This window comes from Antechinus flavipes, chromosome 6 (genome assembly GCF_016432865.1).
Source record: "Antechinus flavipes isolate AdamAnt ecotype Samford, QLD, Australia chromosome 6, AdamAnt_v2, whole genome shotgun sequence".
NCBI lineage: Eukaryota > Metazoa > Chordata > Mammalia > Dasyuromorphia > Dasyuridae > Antechinus > Antechinus flavipes.
This window is the reverse complement of record NC_067403.1, coordinates 2,855,238-2,881,709: the sequence shown is the minus strand read 5'-3', so window position 1 is coordinate 2,881,709 and position 26,472 is coordinate 2,855,238. Positions and strand designations below refer to the sequence as shown.

General features: G+C 40.1%; 1 protein-coding gene across 1 annotated transcript; it reads right to left on the bottom strand.

The window, feature by feature from the left end:
• Nucleotides 1–557: 557 nt before the first annotated feature.
• OTOP1 (otopetrin 1) lies at nucleotides 558–24,517 on the bottom strand. The gene is made up of 6 exons (XM_051965405.1): nucleotides 24,148–24,517; nucleotides 14,563–14,699; nucleotides 13,287–13,345; nucleotides 9,473–9,603; nucleotides 6,443–7,356; nucleotides 558–805 (listed from the first exon to the last, which is right to left on the bottom strand). Exons 1-6 carry the CDS (start codon nucleotides 24,515–24,517, stop codon nucleotides 635–637), a joined length of 1,782 nt encoding a protein of 593 aa, XP_051821365.1. The 3' UTR covers nucleotides 558–634.
• Nucleotides 24,518–26,472: the final 1,955 nt, after the last annotated feature.

Below are 26,472 nucleotides of genomic sequence, written 5' to 3'. Positions count from 1 at the left end.
CGGCAAATAGTAGGTACTTAATAAATGCTTGTTTCCTTCTTTCCTGAATCACTGCTTATTCAGCTGAATCAATTTGACTTTTTTTTTTCTGGGGGAATTTCAACTCACAGAAAAAGAACTAGTATTATTGCAGCATAGAGTCATTTTAAAAGAATGTAAAAATTTAAAAATATTCACAAATAAAAATATGCACAGTATTCTATCAATAAAAAGTATTATATTATCAGTATTTATGTGTATACAAGTTACCCTGGAGAAAATCACAAATTACATTACATCTGTTCAAAAATTAAATACCAAACTTCCCAAATGGGTAATATATTCTCCAATTACAAGGCACATGCCATTTAATGGAATTATTTCAAAAGGAAATAGAACCAGAAAAAAATAGGATGTCATAATTTTAAAAAATTCAACTTGAATGTAGATTTTTATTCATCAAAAATTGGAACACTAATTGAGGATAAAAAAAGTTTCCCTAAAAATATAGTAAACACAACGATTGCATATAAAAATCAGGAAAGCAATAACACAATGTATTTAGTGTCCCTGTGTTTGCTGACATAATATTTGCAGAGCCCTGTGGTTCTCAGATGGCAGGAGAATGACTTTGTGGATTTGTTTGTTCCTCCGTCTAAGTCTTACAATAGACCTCAAATAAAGAGGCAGCTGAATGCATCCGGTAGAAAATAGAAAAAGGCATGGCAAGGTTAACCACGATTATCCAAGGTTCAAATCCAAAAACAATTTCTTCTAATCCGTTGTCATATTCAGGCCGGCATCCAAAGGCAGGTGGGATCCAGAGCTGCATGAGAAGGGAAAAGAACTGTATTGTCTCCTGAGAAGCCTTTGCTTGGGATTTACACAAAGGCCAGACAAAAATAGCCTCTTCTCTCCAGAGCTGAGCTCTGCTTTCTGCCGCCCTTTAGTCCACCTGGCCCATCTTACTGTCAGCTTGGGTGCGGAGAGGCTCAGGAACCCACCCTGCATCACAGAATCTGGGAGGAGGGAGAGACCCCCGTGGGGATCTATTCTAAGCCATACCTGAATAGGAATCTCCTGCAAAATTAGGCTGTATTACCTACTTCAGAAAGCCCTTGTGAGATCAAATGAAACTTGAGGAGAATCAAACAAAATAAAAAAGTAGTCGAGGTCAGCGGCGTGGCTAGTCCCACTCAGCTCACTGTCTTGGGATCCCTCTGCTTTTACTCACCATCTCTGACCCTGAAGTCACCTCAGGGCTCACTTTGCCACTGATCAGAGGAGTAAAGTCTTTAGAGTTGTTTTTCCTTACATTGTTATCATTGTATAACTTGTTCTCCTAATTCTGCTGCTTCCAGTGAATTCTATCACTGTCTGGCTTGTCATTTCTCACAACATCTTAATATTCAATTACATTCATATAGCCTGCTTTGCTTAGCTTCTGTCTAAAAGGTCGGCGTCCCCTTAGTTTCCAGGTTTGAACTACAACAAATAAAACTGCTGTTAATGTTTGTGTACACACAGCTCCCGTTGCTCTTTCCTTGCTGTCTCTGGGAGGATGTGCCTGTCTTTCCATAAGCCCTCCAACGGTCCACTCACAGCTTTTGATATTTTTGCCAATTTGCTGAACATGAAATGAAACTTTGGGGTCATTTGGCTTTTCATTTCTTTTAGTATTCGGAGCAGTCATTTATATGGTTGCTATAATTATTCTTCAGAAAACTGTTCCTATCGTTTGTTGTTTATTTGCTTGGTTGGTTTGGGTTTGCGGTCTAGATCTGCTGATCTCATTGAGGCAGGAAATGCAGCTGCCCCTCATGGCCTGAATCCCACTGCTGCTCGATACAGAAGCTTTGGCCTCCTCTCTTTCCTTTCTGGCCCACTTATCCCTCTTTAGGCAGCCTGGTCCCCTCCTCCCTCTGCTCTGGGACTCATCACATTGGCGAGGGATTTATTGCAGGCACCTAACGGTTAACCCTAATCCATCTCAGAGCTCCCTAGCTCCCAATTAGCAGGAATTAAGGCATGTATCACTGGGCCTGGCTCTTCCTATTCCTTTAGTTTTATAGATTTGGTGGGGCCCTAAAACCCAACGTCCATCCATTTTACCCAATATACAAAGGTTTCCTAATATCATCTTGCCCCCAAAATGAGAGAGGCAGTTTCTCTGCTCTTAATTATTCTCTGCTTTCCAACAAGGTATAGTATATAATAGACTGGTCTCTGTTAGACATTTGAATTGAATGGAAAACATCACAGCACGATATAGAGGAAGGACATTGAATTTGGAATTAGGGAATCTAGGTTCAAATTCTAAGTCGGCTATTCACTAGCTATTGGAAATTATGCAAATTACCCTTTCTGGATCTCAATTTCCTCATCTGTAAAATCAAGAGACTGAACTAGAACAGGGCTTCTTAAACTTTTTTTCACCCACTAATCCTTTTTGTCTGAAATTTTTATATGACCCGGATATATAGGTACATAAACTAGGTCTACAAATCAAACATTTACTGATAATAAATCATAATTTTGCAGTCCTCACATTCAGTTACATGATGTCACAACCTTTAATGTACCTTACAATTAATAATTCTCAGAGGAATCCTCCAATACCCTTTTCAATTTTTCAATTTCCAACTTCTTTTGAAAATTTTCTCCTAAACGGAAAGTTCTTTGTTCAGGCCTTTGCCTTGATTAATAAGACAAAACTCAGGGAAAAAAAGAACTATAAGGATTTCATTTTTAAAAAATACATCAAGCAACATGTGGCTATATTGAGTCAGATATTCAAGATGGAGCCAGTTTTTATGGAAATGAGATAAAGACAATTCAGGAGACCCCATATCAGCAATAGAGCATGGGCTATTGCATCTCAGCTCCTCCCCAACGGCTACATCAAAGGGAAATGACATTGTTGAAAAGGGTAATAGACTTGTATGGGCCGTCTAACAGGTAGGGGATGAGCCTCCATGATATGGATCACAGATAATACAAAAGCTGCCGACTGTGTGATCCTCCCCAACTGATGGATAAGCAGGACTAGGAGCAGTAGGGACATCAAGTCAGCATAACTTCGAATTCTTCACTGGCCCACACTGATCGCTCCCTTTTAATAGAAGAATAGCTAGCATTTATATAATGCCTTAAGGTTTGCAAAGGGCTTTCCATATATTATCTCTTTCGGTTCTTTTTTGGCTATGTGAAATAGGGGCTATTGTTACCCCTATTTACAGATGGGAAAACCAAGGCTGAGAAAAGTCAAATGACTTGCCTGGAAAGGCATAGCTAGCAGGTCTTCCCAGCTCTCTCCAGGATGCTGCCTTGCTGCTTCTTATGGCTTTCTATAGCACTAATTGCCACTGCCAGAGTCAGCCCTTTCCAGAACACCCAACTAGGTATCCTTTGTTGTGATTTTCCATATATTTCTAGTATCTTAATGACACTCCTTGAGGCAGGATCGTACATCTTGTTCTTTCTTTTTCCCCACTGCTGGTCTCTCCATAGCAGGTGCTTTGCAACTATTTGTGGATTTGGCCAAGGGGGTTAGAGAATTCAATTCAACGAACATTTATCGAGGGCCTTTCCCTCAATAGAGAAAAGGAGGAGGAGGAGAAGGAACAGGAGGAGGAGGAGGAAGAGGAGGAGAAAGAGAGGGAGAAGGAGAAGAAGAAAGAGCAAGAAGAGGAGGAGGAGAAGGAAGAGGAGGCGGAGGAGGAGGAGGAAGAAGAGAAAGATAATTCTCTGCTGCCTTCTTATCCTGGAAGATTCCTCTGTTCTGCTGCCTCCTTTCCCACTAAAGGGTTCCTTATAAAATTTCAATTTGAGGAATGGTCTAAATCACCATCTTTCATTCCTTTCCCAACTCCTCTTCTGAGACTTCAGATTTTGGGATTGGAATGGATTAGATTATTGACCAAGACAAAGAATTAAATATAGAGTAAGGACCGGATGAAGATAATAGAAGGGGGGAATAGGAAAAAAAGGATTCAAAAGAAAAGAAATAAAAAGAACTGGAGACCAAGGAGTGCCCATCTAATAGGGAATGACTGAAAAAGGTTTCAAATGAATGTAATGAAATATGATTGTGCCTTGAGAAATTATGAAAGAGGTGATTAGAGAATCCTAGAAAGTTTCAGAGTGAAGTGAGCAGAACCAGGAAGAACAATCTAATTATACAATAATAACATTATAAAGAAAAACCGACTTGGAAAAGTCTTTAAAACTCTGATCAAAGCAATGACCAGCAGCATCTCCGGGAGAGCCATGCTGCACCACGCCATCCACCTCGAGGCAGAGAATTGATGGGCTCAGGAAGGCACGGCCCCTTCCAGGTTGGCAGGACTGGTATGTTGGTCCCAGTCAGCCGTGTGACAAGTCCCTTTGCATCCTGGACTTCAGCTTCCCTATCTGAGGATCCCGGGACTTGCCATCAGCCCTTTCCTTCCTTGGTGAAGCTGAACTCTTATATGTGAGGCTTTGTATGTACATTTGTTAGAATATAAGCTCCTTGAGGACAAGGGGCATCTTTTGCCTCTTTTTGTATCCCTCACACTTAGCACAGTTCCTGACACATTATAAGCTTTTAATAAATGTTTATTGAGTGAGTGTGACCCGGTCCTTGAGAAATAAGTGGCCAGCAGGGACTGGCTCACTTTTTCTATCCTTTTCCCAGTGCACAGGTCACTTACTTTTTCATTCATTCACTAATCTGTACAATGGGGGAAATGAAACTTGTTCTTTCAAAATCACAAGGTTCCCATGGAGCACCAGATAGGAATACATTCTTTAAAACACACAATATGGAGCCCTGAGATTGCTGCTCTTATCTTTCGCTTGGCTTCAGGACCGCCCAGAAAGAACCTACTAAGTAGAGCTGGTGTTTCTTTTTACCTACATCAGAAAAAGGATGGAAGGATGTTGGCTGTGAGAAATCTTACAGAGCGATTGCTGCCAGAACTGAAGCGATAGTCACATAGCGAGGTCATTTTGTTCTCAACATTAAGAGAATTTGTCCCTATGCCCCAGTAGCCCATTTGTGGAGCCAGTGAGGACAAATTCTATCTCCAAGAATCCTATCTTCTTCTGTATCTGTGACTCCTGATTCAACTTATAAGGCTACTGTAGGTTAGAGGAGGAAGTGTCTTAGAAATCATCTCGGCCCATTCCTGCATTTTATGGACAAGGAAACTGAGGCTCAAAGACTGAGAATGACTTGTCCAAAGCCACACTGTTACTAGAATTAATAAGAGAATCAAGATCGGAACACCCAGGTCTTCTGACATCCAGTTCAATGAGCTTTGCACACACACACCCCCCCCCCCACTCCTCCCAAGCTGACTGTCATATGAAGTCTTATGTTATTTTTTCTTATCCATTTTCTAATATTAATCTATTTTTTAAAAAGTGTGGAATAATGTTTGCATTGTAAAAGGATTAATATTTTAAAATGTTTCTTTTTTATTTTGATATAGATCCAATAATCTCCAAATGAATTGATGATTTCTCCCAATGGGGAAATTCCCCTTAGTTCAAAGCCTGTTCTACAGTTAACAGTATAAGAAGGTGCTCTGGAGCATTGGCTCTTATCCATGCCCATCTTGCCATCTTAGTCACAAAATAGAGGCTAAATCAAATGGCTGAAATCTAGGCCTTTGGTAGCCAGAGGCAAAGTGACTTGTCAGGATGAAGCAATTACGTGGCAGGGTGGGACCTGCCTCAAGGTCAAGACTGGCTCTCTATCCATTATGCTTATCCTTTTGAGTAATTCTGCTCAGACCCAACAGGCAAAAATAAGACTAAGACAGAAGTTTCAGGGAAGCAGATTTCTGCTCTTTTAAAGGAAGAAACTCCCAATATCGAAAAGATAAAATGGGCTGCTTCAAAAGGGAATGTGTAACATTATATTTAGGTAGAGACTGAAAGGTAAAGGGGATTTTTTTCTCTAGCTAGAGATTGAACTAGTTGGTCCCTGAGATTTCTTTCAGCCTTGATGTGCTGCAGCCACTGGAGAGAGCCGATTGTCCAGTTTTCAAGATAAGCCTTTATACCTCAGAAATCAATGCTCTATATTAGAACTTCATTGATTGTTTTCTTGATTGTCTATGCTTAAGAAAATAATGAAAAAAAGGTCAATGATACAGGTTAAACTTAAAATATATCCTGAAGACATATCTTTTTTTTTTTCAGAGAGGTGATTGTTAAACATTTACCAGAACAGGCCTGCTCTAAGATTCTATCATTCTATGGCTCCAAAAAATTCAAGAGCTTTTGGTTCTGCTATTTATTCATTAGATAGAATATCTAACATTTTTATTTAATGTTTTATTTTTCCCAAATACCTGTAAAAATAATTTAAACTTTTTTTTTCAAATTTTGAGTTCCAAATTCTCTCCCTCCTTCCTCCCCTTTGAGAAGGTGAGCAATCTGACATAGCTTATACATATTTAGCGGATCTTACCGAAATGTTGCAGAGGAACAAAAAGGCTGCGATATTTCTCAGGATTTTCCTCTTGGTATTAGTGGGCAAGGAACCTGGACTGCCATCTGCATCTGGGATGTTTTCCTGGTTCTGTTCTCCGCTCTCTCTCAAACAAATACTTCCGTTGAGCACGTGTGACAATTCTCTGCTGTTGGAAGCAGCATCTCTGGCCATACCACCATTTTTTTGACATGAAGGAGTGAGTGGAGTGGGATTCCTACTGCAAATGGCCATGACCCTGAGGGTCCTGATATCCTCATTGTATCTCTCAGGCTTGCGGTGGATGGATTCAATGATGAAAAGGTTTTGAATGTATTTCTCCAGAATCGCCAGGATAGAATACGGCAGATTGTACCATGTGTACGTGGGGTGTTCCTCAGCACAGATGATGGCCAAGATGGATCCCCAGGAAATGAGCCAGGACCCCGACGCAGTTCCTATCAAGAGGTCTGAGTCGAGCTTTCGGGCAGGGTTTTTGGACTCATCCAACGCCGTCTCTTGCGTCCTATAAATCCAGACTCCTGCAACGCCGGCCACAACCATCAGCATCAGGGAGGCGGTAGCGTAGATGTAAAACATGATGAGGGCAGACTCGCTTTTGGTCTTTGACCGCCCGATCTGGATCAGGTAGACTGCCACGATGCCGATGGTGATGGCCAGCACCGTCAGCCCGACAGCTGTGCCCATCATCACCCCATGGAACCTGAACTGGATCTTGGGGTGCGGATGACTTTCAACTTTGCGGCCAATGTTTTTCCACAAGACATAGAACATTGTGGAGGCCAAGATGTGATACTCTATGTTGAAAGGATAGAGGTAATAGATTCCTTGTGAGATGACGGAGCAGAGAGCGGCGGACGTGCAATTACATTCAGGGGAGTGGTCATCTAAGACTAAAAGAAAAGACAGATCACAACGGGAGGCAAAGTCGCTTCATCCAGACGGAAACATAAACACAAATGCCTCGATGTCCATGATGGTTCAGAACCTATTTCATACCAAATTCCATCCAATTCAGAAAAGGTCTTAAGCCTCCACTCTAGGCAGTGACCTGAAGCTTCCTGCTCTTCTAGGCAAACCAATCCCTGCTCAAATCCAAATCAACTTATCCTTATAAAGACTAGAAGCGGGGCAGCTAGGTGGTGCAGTGGATAGAGCACTGAAGACAGGAGGTCCTGAGTTCAAATGTGGTCTCAGACACTTAACACTTCCTAGTTGTGTGACCGTGGACAAGTCACTTAACCCCAACTGCCTCAGCAATATATATATATACACACACACACATAAAACCTAAGACTAGAAGATTAGGTAGGTTAACTGACAAACATCTTTAAAAATAATTTTAGCATAATTTGTGGAGCAAATAATTGTAAAATTACAATTTTACTTTGAAATAAAATTGTTGATACTATTTTTTTTTTTGCCTTATGGATTTAAAAAATGTACTTCAACAATGAATAGAACTTAGTTCTTTAAGCTATTCTGAAATTGCGGTTCTTCTTGAAGCACTTACCATGGAGAATCAGGAAGGATCATGCACAGAGGAATAGGAAATCCTCCCTGACCTCAAGGAGTGTGTAGTCTAGTGAGAGGATAAGACAGATATCCTGTAACTATCACAACTAGAGTGTGAAAGTGTAATGAGAGGTTTAAGACATTTATGTTAGTCCCAAAGAGGAAGAAACCCCCCCATCCAGAAGGAAGAGAAGAAGGAAATCTAGGACAGGCTTCGTGGAGGAGATGGGATTGCCTTGGAAGATGACATATAGAATATATAAAAGCAGGCAGAAGTAGGGGGAAAGGCCATTCCAGGCAGAGGGGACAATTTCCATGGGATCAGAAGTTTTCCCTCTAGCTTTGGTATCATTTAAATTGCCATTTAGGATTTATATTAACAAGAGACCTACATAGATGTGCTCAAAGATTTCTAAAGGATACAGAAAACATAACACTGTATATTCATACAATGATTCTTATTACAAAGTACACTATTTGATTCTCACAAAAACCCTGCAAGATCAGTAACAAAAATGTATTATTTTTTTGCATTTCACAGAAGATCAAACTGAGACTTAGAGAGTGTCTAATCTAGAATCGAGCTCTTTTGATTCCAAATGTAGACTTTTACCTATTATACTTATGATTAACTAGTACCCACATAGGTATATGCTTACTTGCATGTATATGTGCACACACAAATGCACACACATGCTTACACACTCTGAAGAGAGGAATAATATCATAGTTTTAGCAGAAAATGAATAAATATACCATGGGTGGAAAAACATATGTTTTAAGTAGACTAGATGGGTCCTTTAAGGGGGTCAGGGAACCATTTGTCTTTCTTGCCACTTGAGGCCCAAGAGGAGTCTGGGTCAGAGGTCTGATTGGATCTCTTACTGCCCTACAAAGAATACGCAGAATGGCTGATTGCTGTGCTGACTATGTAGGCAGAGAGAAGAAGTGTATTATCCGACTGAATATTCTTTTAGTCTTTTGTTACCAGTAAAGTTGCTTTTATTGTATTTTATGGGCTAGGAATCGCTGGTCTGGCCTAAGTTGGGCTTGGCCAGAATTTCTATATTTAACCCCAGTGCCAGCCTCTTACTCCTGTCCTGAACAAGGAGGGATTGTCTTTAGACAGATCCTGATGGAGTTCTGCAAAATCTTCTGTCATTAAGAATTTTTTTAAGTTCAGTGAACTCTATTGAATAATTAAAGGAAGCAAAGACATGCATTTTAGAACTATTGTCAACATCAAGAGTTAATAGGAGAAAAAACGAAATTTAATTCACCATTGCCTCAGGTAAGCACTGAAGGTGAAGAAGAAGAGAATAACCATTTACTAAGCACCTACTAAGTGTCAGGCTTTGTAATAAATTCTCCTCATGAAACCCTGAGAGGTGGATGATAGTTTCCCTGTTTTATAGATGAGGAAACTAATGCACAGTACATATAAGGAAATGCCAAAAATTTTTCAAGAAGGAAACATTTACCCCCAAATCTTACCTATTGTGATGTTTCCAAAGCCTAAAGTCATCAGCCTTTCCTTATGTTCATTAAGCTGGTGTTTTGACTCATTGAGGACACCATTAGCCCAGAGGAGCAAATTTGTGAATACAGAATGGATCAAGCCGAACCTAGAAAACATTGTCATTTGCTGGATGAGTGGCTCAGTGACTATCATAGCAGAGTAATTGATGAATAGGGCCAAGAAGGCACAATCAATCTCTCTTTTTAGGAGACTGGGTCACTGGGTCCTCTGAAAACACAGAATCCTAATTTTATCTCTGGTAAAAACCCATCATGCAGCAAAGTTGGCCATGTGTTAAGCCAATAATGTACAGCATTCCAAAAGTAGAATTCCTGGAGCTGGAGCTAGAGGTAACAATGGTTATAGATGATAAAAGCTGGAAGGACCCTTAAAACATAGAATCTTCCACTGAAGAGAATCCTAGAGAGTAGAATAGCAAATAGTAGAGACTCATCTCTCTGATCTTCACCCATCTATTTCTTCTTTCCTCTAGCCTCGGAGGAAAACTTTAACTCCACATTCAAGGTCATCCATATTCTCAATCCCCTCCCTTCCCTTCAATGCTGTGAACTTGCTCCATCTTTCTCTTCTCAAGAAGCTTTATTATTCTTTTCTTGGAAATCTCCTAATATAATTCCCTTGACTGCTATTTGTCTTTCTCCTTCTCCTCCCCTTTTCTTCCAAATTTCTAGAAACAAGTCATAAATACTAGCTATCACTTTTCCCAAAATACCCTTGTTGCTCCCTTTGCAATCTGACTTTGATTCTTTCCACTGTAATGAAAAAGTGGTCTCTAATGACCACTATTATTCTTCAATATTTCTCAGTCTGTGCTCTCCCATCCATCCATCCTCGGACCACTCTAACTTAAACCACTTTTGTCATCTAGGACTTTGGAACAGCATCCTAACTGGTCATCTCATTTCCAGGTTGGCTCCAGGCTGCTTCTCCAATCTCCCCTCTACTACTGTCCAAACAGAATCTCTATGCCCCATTATTATCCCATCACTCCTCTATTCAAAAATCCTCAGTGACTCCCCATTGCCTTCCAAATGAAGAGTAAACTTTTTGCTCTGGTATTCAAGGCCCAAACTATCTGTCCAGCCATGTATGTGATTCCTAAATATGATTTCTCTCCATATGCTCTACATTCAGGTCAAACTCAACAGTCCAGTCCTCTCCCCACTGTCCCTATGCTAATGCCATGCCTAGAATGCTGTCCCTCTCCACTCTAATTTCCACTCACCAAAGTCCTTCTCCTCCTTTGATGCCCAACACAGGTGCTGCCTCCTCCATGATGACATCCCCCAAACACCCCCATCTTTTTTTCTGCCAGATGAACTAAAAAGGTTTGTCAAATTCAATTAGAACTGAAAGGAATCTTATATTACACATATACAATGTTACAGAGAGAAGTAAATGCAGAAGATGGATACAGAATGTTAGAACTGAAAGGTTTTAGAATATATTATACGTATGTATGCATATATGTAAGTGATGTTAAAGCTGGACAGGCCTTTAAACATTATCTAATACAATCACTTCATTTTATAGATAAAGGCCAAAAGTCACTAGGCCAAAGTCAGTCTAAAGCAGAAATGGTACTAAACCGCACTGGGACCTGGTAAAAACCTCTGGAGCTGTCCAGTGCTAGGAGGAGGAGTGTTTTGCTATTTGAATACAATACACCCTTTGTCAAGAGTGGAATTTTCAGGTAGTAATGAAAAATAAAACAGAATCCTGGATGATATTCCTGAATCAACATATGTGTACAATTTGTTTGCTCTTGATATTTGTCTGGCCCCTATAGATTTTATCAGTGTAGTGAAATTTCTATGAGGTATTGTGTAGAGCGTTCAATAAACACAGACAATAACATTTGACTCAGACGGTCTTTTATTTACTAACAATACATATGGCTCCACTTTCTGCTTTTGTTCATATACTTCCTTGTCTGATTGACACAGAGCACAGTAAACTAATTTCTGCCCTTCTTTGCCAACAGTCATTGCCTCTAGCAACTAAAGCTGGCTATGTTCCCTGTGTTGATCTGATTTGGAAACTTCTCTGGGACTGTCTCCTTTTCAAACATTAACTCCAAGAGAATAAATGAAGTTAGGTCCCTAGCTACAGATAGAAATCCTCCAGTAGAGAAAAAAGCCCTTTTAGGAAAAACCCAATTCTTTTGTCTTTTTTCCCCCAACAGTGATGCATATTACAAGTGCATTTTGAAAAGGGGCAATTTTTTTTTTCTGCTAGAATGATTAGGGTCTAAATGCTCTGAGGTAATGTATGTTCTTAACAATATCTCTATATATTATTTATTTATATTATTTTATATGTATATGTGTATATAAAGTTATGTTCTTACCATGTAAATAATCTTGGTTTTTTTATTTTTTTTTTAGGTGAGTGCAAGAGACGATGTTGTATTCAATAATCTTGTTAATGGAGGTATTCTCTCCAATAGTACAGGCACAATACAGCTATTTCTTATCTTTTAATCCTGAACAACATTTTTTCCTGTCCTCATGTAAATCCTAGATAAAAGATACATCAACATACTGGGGAGCTTCCTCTCTAAGTTTTAACATTATGTTTTTAACAATTTAGTACTTGAGCTGTCCATCTGTTGTCCTATGTTCTATTTAACTAGCCCACTTCCATTTTCAGTCATATGTATCTTTTGCATATTTCTTACATCAAAGTAAAGTCATCATTGTTAATATGTTTGAGCTAACTTACATCCTCTACACACATTTCTGTTATCCTTTGGTTCACCCATAGTTTTGATTACTCAAAGACTGAAATGATGTATAATCTATCAGGAAAATATCAATGTCAACTTGATAAAATTTTGCGACAGGGATAACCTTCAGGACTATTGGAAATGCTGTACAATTCCCTACAAATAATTCAACTTACTCTTTTCCTCCTGATCAATTTTATTCTAGTTTATTGTCTATTTGTCTGAATTATAATATATTTCGAGATAGATGACTTCTATAGATTAGTTATCCATAAAAGTGTATTTCCTAGCCTACACAGTAGACATTCTGCATTCACTTAGTTTTTCCCATGTGGATAGTTAGAACAATTATTTTGAGTGATCTTGAACCTCATTTAGAAGGTTCATCAATGTTTATAAAATTTTACAGAAAATGTAGAGGACTATGAGCAGTGGTATCCCACAAAATAATCAGAAGCAGTTGAAGGAAACTAGTTTAAAGAAAGCTTGGCAAGAAATCTAAGCAAGTCATCTTGGGGGCATTAAGTTTGAAACTAGTTAAACTACAATAGACAAATAAAAGATGGAAAATATCTGTAAAGAGTTCTATAACTAAATAATTTCACCAACAAAAGCAGCGGAGTAATTTAGATTCTAAAAATAGGGTTCCAGATGAGGAAAACTATTTATGGTAAATGTGAGAGGGTAGAAGGGGAGAGGGGGAAAGAGACAGACAGACAGACAGAGACAGAGAGAGACAAAGAGCACTAAAAAATTGATTCTCAAAATATATGAAGATAGCAAAGATGTGGGGAAAGGTAGAATGCTATTATTAACTCAAAAAGGTAACCAAGAGAACAACAGTAATGTAAATAGACTTTTTCTGTGGCCTCTTTTAAAATCCTTCTTGAGAATAATAGTAATATTTATAAGCCATTATTTAAAGTAGTGAATACATTTTGTTTAATAAAACATGTTTCTAAAAGAATATCAAAATCAGTATTTGAAGCAATTATTCCTTTTTTTTTTTTTTTTTTTTTTTTTTTTTTTTTTTTTTTTACCTTTCAAGTGTTTTGAAAGACTGGATAATATCCTTTGCATGTCCCCAAAGGAAATATACCTGCATAGAAATAAATGGAGGAAAAAAGTATCATTTAGACAGAATCAACTTGTTGAATAATCAGCTTAAAAGGAAGAAAGCAAGCTTGTTTTACCTGTCTTTACCTTTGAATACATGAGAATCTATAGACAGACAGTAGCCAAAAAAAAAAAAAAAAAAAAAAAAAGGCTAAAAGTGAATGGGGATAGTTCTAAGAAGAAATCCATTTCAATCAATGTATATTCTAATGGTCTATTGTCCATTGTCCTAAAAAGTTTCTAATACATGAAATTCAGGACAAATTACATAACTATAAGTTCACCTTATGGAGGAAATAGTCTCAAATTTTGAAAATTCCGGGAGAGAATGTCAGAGCTAGAAGGGACCTGAGGGAAAATCTAATCTAACACCATTATCTTTGCACATGAGGGGACCCAAGCCTCTGCTGAGGGTCACATAAGTCAATGGCAGAGCCAAGACTAAAAACCATAAAAACAATTCTCAATCTAACAATACTAGACAAAGGGTCTTACGCCAAAAAGCACCTTGGAAACTACTTAGTACAATCTCTTCATTTTCACAGATGAGGGAAGTAAAGCCTAAAGAAGGAAGGGATTTGCCAGGATCACACAATTAGCAAGCAGCAGAGTCTGGATTTGAATTCAGCTCCTCCAATACCACATGTAGTGTTATTTCCATTGCACTGTGTTACTGAAGTTTATTCAGCACCTGGTTATTATTAAACAATTCCATAACTGTGTCTAGTTTGGAAATAAAACACCCCTATTACTGAGAGAATGGAATTAGTACCAAGATCTTTGATCCTTTTCTGTATGTAAGAAAAAAATGATTATAAGTGTCTTTATCTTGCCATCTAATCAAATTCTATTTTACTTTATCCTGAAGTATTTTTAAAGCCAAGAATTAAATTATAAAAATATAATATTTATGTTGTGAGTTTATTTTGAGTTGCTACTCAAAACACACTTTTACCACATTCATAACAATTATATTTCCAAGAAGAAATAATATCCTTCCACTTAAAATTATAAGCTAGCATATTACAGAAGTTTAATTTTTTTCCTTAGCTACTTATTACAGGAAATGCATCATTAAAATAACTATTTTTCTCAAAACTAAGCCTTTTAATAAAATTGAGTGAAATGAAAACTATGTCAGAATGTGTAGAATACTTGTTGAATAATCAGCTTAAAAGGAAGAAAGCAAGCTTGTTTTACCTGTGAGAGAGTATGGATTGAATGGGCAACTGGAAAGACTCCTTCTGTTGCTGATAAACATTCTGCAAATCCAACAAAGTATCCAATTTTAAAGCAACCTAGAACGATGGTGATGGCGGCAAAAAGTGTGATACTACCTGAAAGAACAAAAGGTTAATGGGCAGCAACTATTTTACAATCATTTCTCAATAAACAAGAGGATTGGTCTTGAGTAGCTCAAGAAGACAAGGGAGCAAGGAAAGCATCATAGCGCTTTTTAGGGCCTTCTTCTACATAAATAGAACCTTATTACTGGACCCAAGGATTTATGGATACCATATGGACCCGTGGAGACTAAGGGCCTTACATCACACATGTACAACACACAGCAAGACACTAAACATGGTCATATACGGCTCCCACAAAGGAGAACAATAAAGCTACAGTTCTTAACCTAAGAATGCTCCAATGACAAATACAAAACCACCCAACATTCCATCTCCATTGTTCACCAGGTTAGAGGAAAAAGCGCAAAGAGCTTTCTTCCTTCCTTCCTTCCTTTTTTCTTTATTTTTACTGGAAAGAAACCAAAGACATTGGGATCCTTACAAATATTTGATATTGACCACAATATTTTAAAGTTGTTTGCAATAATAAATGTTTGTTAGAAAGTTAAATTAAACATGATATCAATTTCTACTCAACAAATACTTAAAGAGCTAGTAGCAGGCATAAGCGTGGAACCACAACCGGAGCACTGGACTTATGTTCAGAAAGACCTAGATTCAAATCCAACTTCAAATAACTCAGTTTTATGACCTTAAGGAAGGTACTTAAGCTCTTCAATCCCAATGACCTCTTGTTAACATGTCCAAAAAACCTGAAAACAATGAGGGAATAAGGAGAAAATATATTATCTCTAGACTTCATCTAGGTATTTCACATAGAACAGGGGTGAGGCTGAAACAAGATGATGAGCAGAAGACACTTTGCAGACTCAAAAGTTCTAAGTAAGCTTCAATTATTTTTGAGGCAGCCAAGGTAGAGAGTCAGAGTACTAGAACTGAAACCAAGAAAGACCTAAATTCAAATCCAGTCTCTTATTCTTCTTAGCTAGGCAAGGTTGGTCATTTAACCCCTTGAAAGCCTCTTACTTTTAAAAAAAAATCATCTGTTAAGTGGCTAGAATAATAACTATATAGGATGTTCCAAAAGTCTTAGTGCGGTTTTTAGTTTTGATACTTTAATAGCACTAAGATTTCTGGGTCACCTTATATTCCTTTCTTTACAAGGTAGTTGTGAGGACCAAATGAAATCATTAAAGGAAAACAGTTTTCAATTTTTAAAGCTATATATGTATATATACACATATATGTATACATACACACACACATATACCACTATATACACACATATATACATTGATATAAATATGGATTATATGGTGCTTTAAGTGGCTATATTTGCATATATGTACATTTATAGTATTTGAAATACATAAATTATTATGTATACATGTATATGTATATACATACATACTTATGTGTGTACCTATCAGTGACTATTAGGCAAGAGATACTGTGTTTGATTTACTGTTTTGAAAAAAATAACAAGCGATTGGTCCTTTACTCTCCACTAAAGTCTTTCTCTGATCATGGTGGAGGAGTGACTTTGGTTTCCCATAGGCCAGGACAGCACAGCACAAGTTCTGGTATTTTATGTGGATCGGGATTCTGAAGTCAGGTGACAGATGATGAGTTCGTTATCTGAGGACCAAGATGACTAAGTGTAGAAAGCTCATCAGCAGAGGGTTTGTCACTAAGTGATATATTGTTTGGCCAAAGCAACCCACACAGAACATCCGTAAAGGAGAGAGTGAATACCACCTTTTTGGCCACACTCATCTTTCAGTATTTCAGTATTAAAATCATGGAATCTGAGATCGGGATAACAATAGTAAAGTGAAAATAGCTTTGCTAGGTATTACCTGTATCACCTTGGACAAGTCACTAAAGTCAGTTTCCTCATATATAAAAAGGAGAAAAGTTGTACAAGTTGAAACTTAGGCTCCTTCCAGCTCATATTCTCTCTGTCTATAATTATATATTTCCTGCACCCATTTTGAAAAAGTCATTCTGAAATGCTTTTTATTTTTTGGAAATTATTTACAATAGGAAAAAATACATGAAGACTCATTGCTGACACATCCATTAGACTGGAAAAGACAAAAAAAAAAGAGAAAGAAAGTGACAAAAGGCTGGAGGGATTGTGGGAAAAACAGGCACATTAATTCACTGTCAGTAGAAAAAATCTCTAAATGAGAGAGACTCATTGGTGGTATGATATGATGCAAAACAAAACAAAACAAAACATGGACTTGAAGTTAGAAAACTGGAAAGTAATTTGGAATTGTGGCCAAAAAGTTTTTAACCCTTCAACTAGGTTACTAGGTATACAATTTAAAGAGATCAAAGAAAGAGGAAAATGACCCATATGTACAAAAATAGCAGTTTTCTTTTCACAAATAATATTTTGTTTTTCCAATTATATATAAAGACAGTTTAAACATTCATTTAAGCATTTTTTGACTTTCACATTTTCTCCCTTCTTTCCTCTCTTCTTTCTTCCCTAAAACAGCAAGCGATTTTTTACATTATATATGTGCAATCATGCAAAATATATTGTGAAAGAAGAAACAAACAAAAATCAAAAAAATCATTAAGAAATTTTAAAAGTGAAAATTATAGGCTTCAATTTGCAGTCAGATGGCATCAGTTCCTTTTCTGGATATGAAATGCATCTTCCATCATGAATCCTTTGAAATTGTCTTGGATCTTTATATTGCTGAAAAGAGCTAAATAACTCATGGCTGATCATCATACAGTATCGTTGTTACTTTGTACAATGTTCTCCTGATTCTGCTCACTTCACTTTGCACCAATTACTGTAAGTCTTTCCAGGTTTTTCTAAAATTTGCCTTAGAGAAGTTCTTTTGGAAATTAGGAACAGCCCATCATTTGGGGAATAGCTGAATAAACTACGGTATATGAATGTCCTGGAATATTATTATGCAGTGAGAAACTATGATAGGAAGGATTTCAGAGAAACTTGATTAGATTTGTATGAGTCTGTGCAAAGTGAAAGGAATAGAACCAAGAGAACGATTTCTATAATAATAATATTGTAAAAACCAAACAACTTGAAACCGCTCAGGAGCTCTGATTAATGCAATGACTAATCACGATTCCAGAAGATTCATGATGAAACATATTACTCACCTCTTGACAGAAAAGTGATAGAATCAGCATGCAGAATGAGAATTATAATTTTTGTGAGGGTTTTTTGGTGAGTTTTTTTAATAGGATCAATTTGGAATTTATCTCCTTGACTACACACACACACACACACACACACACACACACACACACACACACACATTTAGAATGCATTTTATTTTTCTTGCTTTCTCCTTTGCTATCCCCCTGGGATACTGGGAGGAAGAGAATTCAGATCTGAAAATTCAATTTTTAAAAAAATAACTTTTAACACAGTTACAGCAAAATTATGTGATCGACTAAAATGCAATTGACTCTTCTCAGTTTATAGTGATCCAAAACAATTCCAATGGACTTGAAATGTAAAATGCCATTTGCATTCAGGAGAAAACTATGGAGATTTAATGTGGATCAAAGCTTAGTTTTTCACCTTTGTTTGTTTGCTTTTTCTTTCTTGGAATTTTTCCCTTTGTTCTGATTTTTTTTTTTTTTTACTAAATGCCTAATATGGAAGTAAGTTTAAAATGAATGTAATGTGTAACTCAGATTAAATTACTTCCTTCTTGGGAAGGGAGAAGGTAAAGGGGAAAGGGAGAAAAAAAATGGAACCAAAATCTTACAAAATCTCTAAATGAGAGAAACTCATTGGTGGTATGATATGATGCAAAAAACAAAACAAAACAAAACAAAACAAAAAACCAAGACAAAACAAAACAAAACATGGACTTGAAGTTAGAAAACTGTGAGTTGGAGTTCAAATTCTGCAACTTAGTTGCTGTATGATTCTGGCAAGTCACTTAATCTTCAGTTTTTCCCACATAAAATAGGAAGTTTAGACTCAACTCAGAGCAGCTTGGGGGCACCATAGTGCTTGGGCTTGGGATAAGGAAGACTCCTCTTCCTGAGTTCAAATCTTACGTCACTTATGTTGTGATCCCATTTAAGTCCCTTAACCAGGTGTGCCTCAGTTTCCTCATCTGTAAAATGAGCTGGAGAAGAAAATGACAATTCCTCCAATATCTTTGCCAAGAAAACCCCAAATGAGGTTACATGAAATTGGACAACAATTGAACATCAAAATGATTGAACAATAAAAAGTCATCTCAATTCTAGGTGTTTTCTATCCAGGATAATCTATGATTCTTTGTCTGTGGAATACTGTGGGATAGTGTATGATTCTAGGCATCATAAGGAATTAGAAAAATACAGATGGCAGTATTCCTATAGCAATGTTTTCATTGGCTCTATCTTTTTTCCACCTTAGACCACAATTCCCAAGATTCAGATAACCTGAGAAATAAATAGCTGGAGTAATCCTGGGTGAAACTTAATTTTTGGAAGAAAGGAAAATAAATCCATAGCCCTTCAGAAAACAGGAAAGGGAGTGGGAGGAGCAATTCTCTTCCACAGAGACTGACTCCACAAGTCAATTGCCTTTTCTCTTCATAGAATCAATCATACAATGATTTCCACCACTACCACCACCACACATACTCCTCCTCCCCCGTGGGAAAACATCATAGTCATTTTGCCAAACCGCAGAATTGTTATATTAACCCTGTAAGCAATTCCAGCCTGGTCTATCCTCAAAGGAACCCTGATTATGTCCAGTAATTGTATGACCATGTCACATAATTTTCCTGTTATTGTGTTAAAAGTTTTTTTTTTCTAATTAAAATTTCAGTTCTGAGTCCTTTTCTTCCTACTATTGAAAGATAATGGAATATTCTTGTTTTATAAGGAATAATGAGCAGGCTGATTTCAGAAAAGCCTGAAAAGACATGTAAATTAAGTGAGCAGAATCAGGAGAACATTGCACACAGTAATAGCAAGATTATGGGATGGTCAACTATAATGGGTTTATCTTCTCCCAGCAATACCTTGATGCAAGACAATTCCAATAGAATTGGGATGGAAATTGCCATCTATATCCAGAGAAAGAGAGAGAGAGAGAGAGAGAGAGAGAACACACTATAGATACCAAAAGTAGATTAAAGCATAGTATTTTCAGCTTTTTGTTTGTTTGCTTTTTTCTCTCTTGTGGCATTTTCCCTTTTGGTCTTGCACAACATAAGAAATATAGAAAAACATTTGGAAGGATGGCACATGTTTAACTTACAGAGAATTGCTTGCTGTTTTGGGGGATGGGAAAGAAAGGAGGGAGGGAGAAAAAAAATAAAATTCAAAATCTTGCCAAAAGGAATGTTGAAAACTATCTTAATATTTGGAAAATATATTTAGTAAAAGAAAATGCTATTGAGGAAAAAATAAAATTTAACCCCCCCCCCATTTGAATTCCATTGCTTTGTCTTAAGATATTAGCTGACTCTAGAGCTCAAGTCATTAATTTGGCTTTAATTCATTTTCCTTTTTTCCCCCTGAGGCACTTGGGGTCAAGTGACTTACTCAGGGATGTTAAGTGTCTGAGATCACATTTGAACTCTGGTCCTCCTGACTTCAGAGATGTTGCTCTAACCACTGCGCCACCTAGCTGCTCCTTGGTATTAATTCGTAACAAAAACATCATACATTTAAAGCTTTAAACTTCATTAAATATCATTTATCTAGTCCAACCCCCTGAGTTTGTAAATAGAAAAACTAAAGTCTATGGGGATTAAGAGACATACCCAAAGTTATACAGTTACTAAATGGCAGATGCAGATTTGAACTGAGACCTATTTTGTAAATGGGCATATTCTGATTTACATTCTTTTCTCTTTATTTGAGAATTGTAATTGTATTTACAATTGTATTATTGTAATGTAATTACATTAATTTCTCTTAATTTTTGATAAATGTTTAAATGTATTTTAAACTTAAATTCAAAATGAGAAAAGGAAAAAATAAATATTGCCTTGTACACATTGTATCAATATTCTTTGTCTATTGTAATTTTCAGATAGTCCAATTATCCTCGAACTGTTCTCCAGATTGTTTTTCTGATGAAATCTTTCACTTTCTTTTCTTTCTTTCTTTCTTTTTTTTGATTTTTCTGATTTGTTTTATGATTTCTTGTTGTCTTAGAATGTTATTGGCTTCCCCTTGCCCAACTCTAGTTTTTCAAGAAATGATTTTATTCCTTAAGCTTTTGATTCTCTATTTCAATTGGTTGACTTCTTTCTCATAATTTTCTTGATTTTCTTGGATTGCTCTTATTTTTTTCTAATTTTTACTCTATTTCTCTTATTTGATTCTTAAAGTCCTTTTGAAGTGATTGCAAGAACTCTTTCAGTACTTGGGGCAATTTGACATTTCTCTTTGAAAAAGGAATGACTTTTTAAGCTCCATCATCTTCCTCTGAATCTGAATCCAGATCTTCTCTATCTCCATAGTAGCTATCAATGGGTGGCTTCTTCTTCCTTGGCTTACTCATATTCATTTTTTTTGTTTTATTATTTTTAGCAGTCATTGGTGTAATCAAATTGTAGTCTCAACGCATGGGGAAGGATACTCCAAGGCTCAAGTCCTTCTTACTCTTGTTTTCTGAGATCTGTTTCAGGGACCTAAGCCACAGGGAGGGCTCCCAGTCACACTGTCTCACTAATGATGTTGCTTTCTGCAGTCCCTCCAGTGACTGCAGATTACAACTGTTTTCTCTGTGTCTGGGAAATGAAACCAAGGACTCTGTTCCCCTGCAAGTGCCCAGAGCCATCGAGGTCCCAGCCCCTCTGCTCCTGCACTCACCAGGTGTTTGCCAGCTCCTCCCTACAGCCCAGGATGTGTCTGGTCAGCACAGCTTGGCATCTCTCCATAGTAGAAAGTCCTTCAATCTTTTCCTACTCAGCAGTTAGACTCCCTCCCCCCTCCACTCTTTTAGATAAAAGTTTCTAAGATTAAAGCTATTAATCTCTCTAGCTGCCCCCAAGACTTGTTGGTCTGGAGGTGTTTGCACTTAGGCTGAATCTCTGCCCCTGCAGGTTGCATCTTTACCGGGGGCTTCTCAAATTAGAACAACTGCTTTACTCCAAGTTGATACTCAGTAGACTAAGATGCTGTGTCTTTTTTTTTTTTTTTTTTTGGTGTATGATGGAATATTGCTTTCCTTGGGAGAGAGGGAAAGAATGGAGAATTCCAAATTTAAACAGAAAAGAATGCACTCCACGGTCCGGAATCTTTCCAGAAGTGGCAGGCATGGGTTTTACCCCAATATGGGAACAATCTTTGTAGCAATTAGAATCATCCAGAAGTGAAATAACCCTCTTAAGGAAACTTCAGGGGGAAGCAGATTCCCCCTCACTAGAGGTCTTCAAGTAGAACTTGCATAATCATTCTTCATTCCGCTGCAGAAGGGATTCTTGTTTAGACATAGATTTCCTCCCCTCTACGTACTGAGTTTCCTTACGCAACTCTGAGGTTCTGTCCTTGGTCACACAATAAATTGATGGTTTGCGCAGGGACAAGACAGCTACAGATTCAGCACAAAGAAGAAAAGTGCTCACAAATGCCAGACCAAAGACAGAAATATTGTCTTTCCGATTTAGCGGGGATCCCTACTCCTGAAAGATAGGCTTTCGGCAGATCAATTTTCAACTGAGGCTCAAAAGAAATCATGTGAGAAACTTCTGAAAATCTCCCCGGAGGGAATCTAACGAGTTTCCACAATTTTTCAGCATACTACAGTTTTCTGTCTTCACTTTCCAGCGCTCACTGCTAAGCCGGGGTCATTCACTGTTTCATCCACGCCTTGGGTGTACCTGCAGAATGTCTGCCTTGGGACTTGGAGCTCACAATATTTTTTCCAGCATAATTAGGCTAGTTCATCTTTAATTTAAAAATAACACTTCCTTAACTACATCCCACGAGTCAACTTTCTCCTTTCTTTTTTTAAAAAAAACTCATTTCGTTTTAAATGTATGAGATAAATCAAGCAACTCCAGACCATGGTATAATCAAAAAGATGATTGTACACGAAACTGCAAACATTATGTACAAACTTGCTCTTCCTTTTAAAGATGTAAGAAAGTTCTTGAATTTCTTTCTTTTTTCTTTCTTTGTGTGAATTTCTTTTTTTTTTTTTCCTTCCCCTCCTGCACCCGAGAGACGGCTACCATGAACACTTTGTATTTGAACATCCCGGAGGTATGGGATCATTTGACTTTCTCCCAAGTTAGAGAATGGCTGTCACTGACTTTGCAGTTTCTCTAACTCTGATTCATTTCCGTTCCAAAGGAACCACTTGGAAGCCACTGCCAAGCCAGCTCAAGAAGGTAATCTACTTAGACTATGCTGCCCAAGGGTAGATAGGAGAAAGGCAGATGTCCTGCACCCCAATGCATCTGACACCCCAATGCTAGTGACGCTCCCTACTCCGGCTTCTTTCACCAATCCAGCTTCCGGAGAGAGGCCAAATTCCACATTCTCAAAATGCAGTTCTGCTCTGATCCCCCCAAGGTACAGACTCCCAAAAGGAGCGGTGACTTCTCGTGGGCTTTAGAATAAAATGGCCTTTAAAACGTTTCAAAATCAGACTCTTTGTCTACTGTGCTAGTCTTATTGATGTCACTCCCCTTCGGGTGCTTTCTGCCTAATAGGGTGGCAAACTTAAGAGTAAAGAAGACCCAAGTTCAAGTCCCGTCCTAAGTGTGTGACCCTGGACGGCTAAACGAACTTCTCCAAAGTGTTTTCTCATCGATAAAATGGGGATAGCAATAATCCCTTGTTTCTAGCTATTGTGAGGACAGAACAGGGTGGGAGAGCATGCAGAGTTCCTCGGGAAGCTTAATTAAGCCGTCCCGGACAGTCAGCAATCCCCCATCATTTTGAAGCGAACGCGTGTCACACAGCACAGCCCCAGGCAAAGTTGGGGACGTTCTTCTAGCTGAAGCCCTTAACCTTTTGCGCGCCAGGCACCTCTTTCTGGGGAGACCCATAAGCCCATGCTCAGGATAATCATGGTGCAGAATGCATGAAGTAAAAAACCATGCAAAAGGAAACCGGTTATATGGAAATAAACTTGGCAAAATACTTTTAGAAAGCGGCTTCGCGCCCCCGGGTTAGAAACCTTAATGCGGGGGGAGAGCTTCAGAAATGAAGACCGGGGGATTTACCCTGCTCTGTGGGGCTGGTGTAGACCTCGACTCTTTCGCATCTGAATCGGATTTTTTGACCAAGGTCGCACACATAGTCAAGCGGAAGACCAGGACTTCAAACTCGGGTCCCCGCCCAGGACTCCAAGGCGCGACTCCCGTGGGTCTGGAAGGGTGACTAAGCAGGAGAGGGCCGTCCAGGGCGGCTCGGCGCGCCCCGGGGGGCGGAGGGCCCTTCCTCCCCCCCACCCCCCTCGCACCGTGGGCCCGGCAGTGGCCCGGGCGGGAGAAGGGCCGGCACTCACCCCGCAGCCAGCGAGCGCCCGCGTGCGTGTCCTTCTCCCGGATGAGCCTCCGCTGCGCGTAGCTCCGACCCACGTACCACAGCATCCACAGGAGCTGGATGAGCATGAGGGTGATGAGAAAGGACAGGAGGTGGCCCTTGCCCACGCCCACGGCGTGCACCGCCCACGCGAACATCAGCAGCAGCCCCGCCACGAACACGTTCAGCCCGTACTGGCTGCTCAGCACCTCGGCCAGCTTCTGAGGGTAGCCCGCCAAACTGGCGGCCGGCGGCGGGGGTGGCTCCCGGAGCTCTTCTCCCCGCGCCCCCGGCGGCCCCCCGGCCCCGGCCGGACCCCCGGGGGACACCGGCAGGTGGCGGTTCGCGACCATGCCCGGCTCACGAGCGCCAAGGAGACGCCAGCCGGACTCTCCTCCTCTGGGCGCCCCCGGCCCCCGCCGCTCCCCGGCCCTCCCCCGGAGCGAGCTAAAGCCCCGAGGGGGCTGAGGCGCTGTCCGCTGTGCTGAGAGCACTCGCCGCCGAGCCTGCGGGCGGGAAAAGTGCCCCCCGGGCTCCCGGGGCGGCAGAAAGACCCGCGGCTGAGAGCTCCGGGCCGGCCTCACGGGCCGCTCCCTCGGCCGGCGGCTTCCTCCACGTCGGCCCGGCTCCTTTTAAGTCTGTGCCATGCTGGCGTGTTGGCTGACACTCTCCCGTCGGCTGGCTTTTAAAAGAGCGGGGTCGGCCAGAGACACACACACCCCGAGGGGCTGTGGGGTCGGGCCAGAGAGACACACCCCGAGGGGCTGCGGGGTCGGGCCGGAGAGACAAAACCCGAGTCTCCAGGGTCCCCGAGCTCAGCTCCGAGAAAAAGTCTGAGAGCGGTGTGAGAATTAAGAGGGAGACTAGGGAGAGATGGGAGGAAGGGAGGGAGGGAGGGAGACACGGAGGGGGTTGGGAAGGAGACACGGAGTGGGTTGGGAGGGAGACACGGAGCGGGGAGGGAGAGGAGGAAAAGAGGGGGGAGAGGAGGGAGAGACAGCAGGAAAATCGGGCGTGTCCGTACTCTACGTCTGCAAAGCACTGCCGGCACCGTCTGAGTGTAAAGAACAACTTTGAAACACCGAAGGACTCCCATCAGCGCAGTGGCCGAGCGGGTCTTCAGGGACCCCGGGTTAGCGCAGAGAGGGGATGGGTGGACGCGGGCACGAGGAGCCAGGGACACCCGGGGCATCCGTTCCACTTAACCGCGCTTAGTGCGAGGGTTTTGTTTTTGTTTTTTGAAGTCGGGGAGTGGGAGAAGGAGAGGGTGGGACAACAATATAGATGCCAAAAAAAAGGGGGGGGGAGCATTGATACTTAAATATTTGTAGAAAAGGAGGATGTTCAAAAGTAATCCCGGAAGTGCAGGACAAGTGGGAACGTTTGCCATTTATTCTAAAGCTTCTAAGAAGCCATGAGCCGCAGCCCCGATTTCCTTCGCAGTTCTGTCCCGTAGGTGGAAGTGGCTTTTAAGGGTTTAAGTTTTCATTTAAGGCGCGTTAGGATTTCCCATATACAGGCACAATATTGCCTTCTCAGAGGTAGGGGAGGGACTGAAGGGAAGAAGAAAATTTGAAACTTTAAATTAAAAAAGGAGAACTAAACTAATAAAAGAAGTGCAAGTGTGTGTGTGTGTGTGTGTGTGTGTGTGTGCGCGCGTGTGTGTCTGTGTGTTGGAGAGTCACTCATCCTAAAGAAGCCTCTTCTCTGAGGAAATACTGGAGGCAAAGGAAGTGTTAGGCCTGAGATAATGTGGTGATCTGTAAAGTGCTTTGCAAACTTTAAAGTGCTATGTAAGTGCTGGTTTTTACTTGTTCTGTGACACTGGCCATCTCACTCAGCTTTCCAAGGCTCTGTTTTCCCATCTGAAATGGGGATGCTTGAGCCAAATGCCACAGTCAAGCTCCACAACAATGCCAATGGTTCCTCCCACGGGCAGACTCTCCCCATGCCTTCCTTCCCTGTAGAATCTGCCCACCACTTCCCGATCCAATGGGCTGAGCAGCCTCCCTCATGCCCCAGTGACCCTTCTCCTGTAGGTACCTGTTCCCCTTCATCGGGAACGGCAGTCCCCTCACAGACACTGCCCTCCATCATTCAGATCAGTCGGCTTCAGCCTGTGCTTTATCCGGTTAACTGGTACTTCCCCCATTCCCCAGCTGCCCAAGTCCCAGCCCCTCACCCGGTGTAGCCCAGCCCCAGGCCTCCTTGGTCCTTACCTCTCTGCCCTCTGTCTCCGTCATTAACCCATCCAGTTCCCTCACATTCTCTTCCACTCACATTCTTTCTCTACTCCCATGCTCTTGGG

Coding starts and splice junctions, on each gene's coding strand:
- OTOP1 (XM_051965405.1), bottom strand. CDS start 24,517: ATGGTCGCGAACCGCCACCTGCCGGTGTCCCCCGGGGGTCCGGCCGGG. Junction 14,700..24,147: donor GGGCGCTCGCTGGCTGCGGG/GTGAGTGCCGGC, acceptor TTGTTCTTTCAG/GTAGTATCACACTTTTTGCC. Junction 9,604..13,286: donor TCTTTCAAAACACTTGAAAG/GTAAAAAAAAAA, acceptor AATGTTTTCTAG/GTTCGGCTTGATCCATTCTG.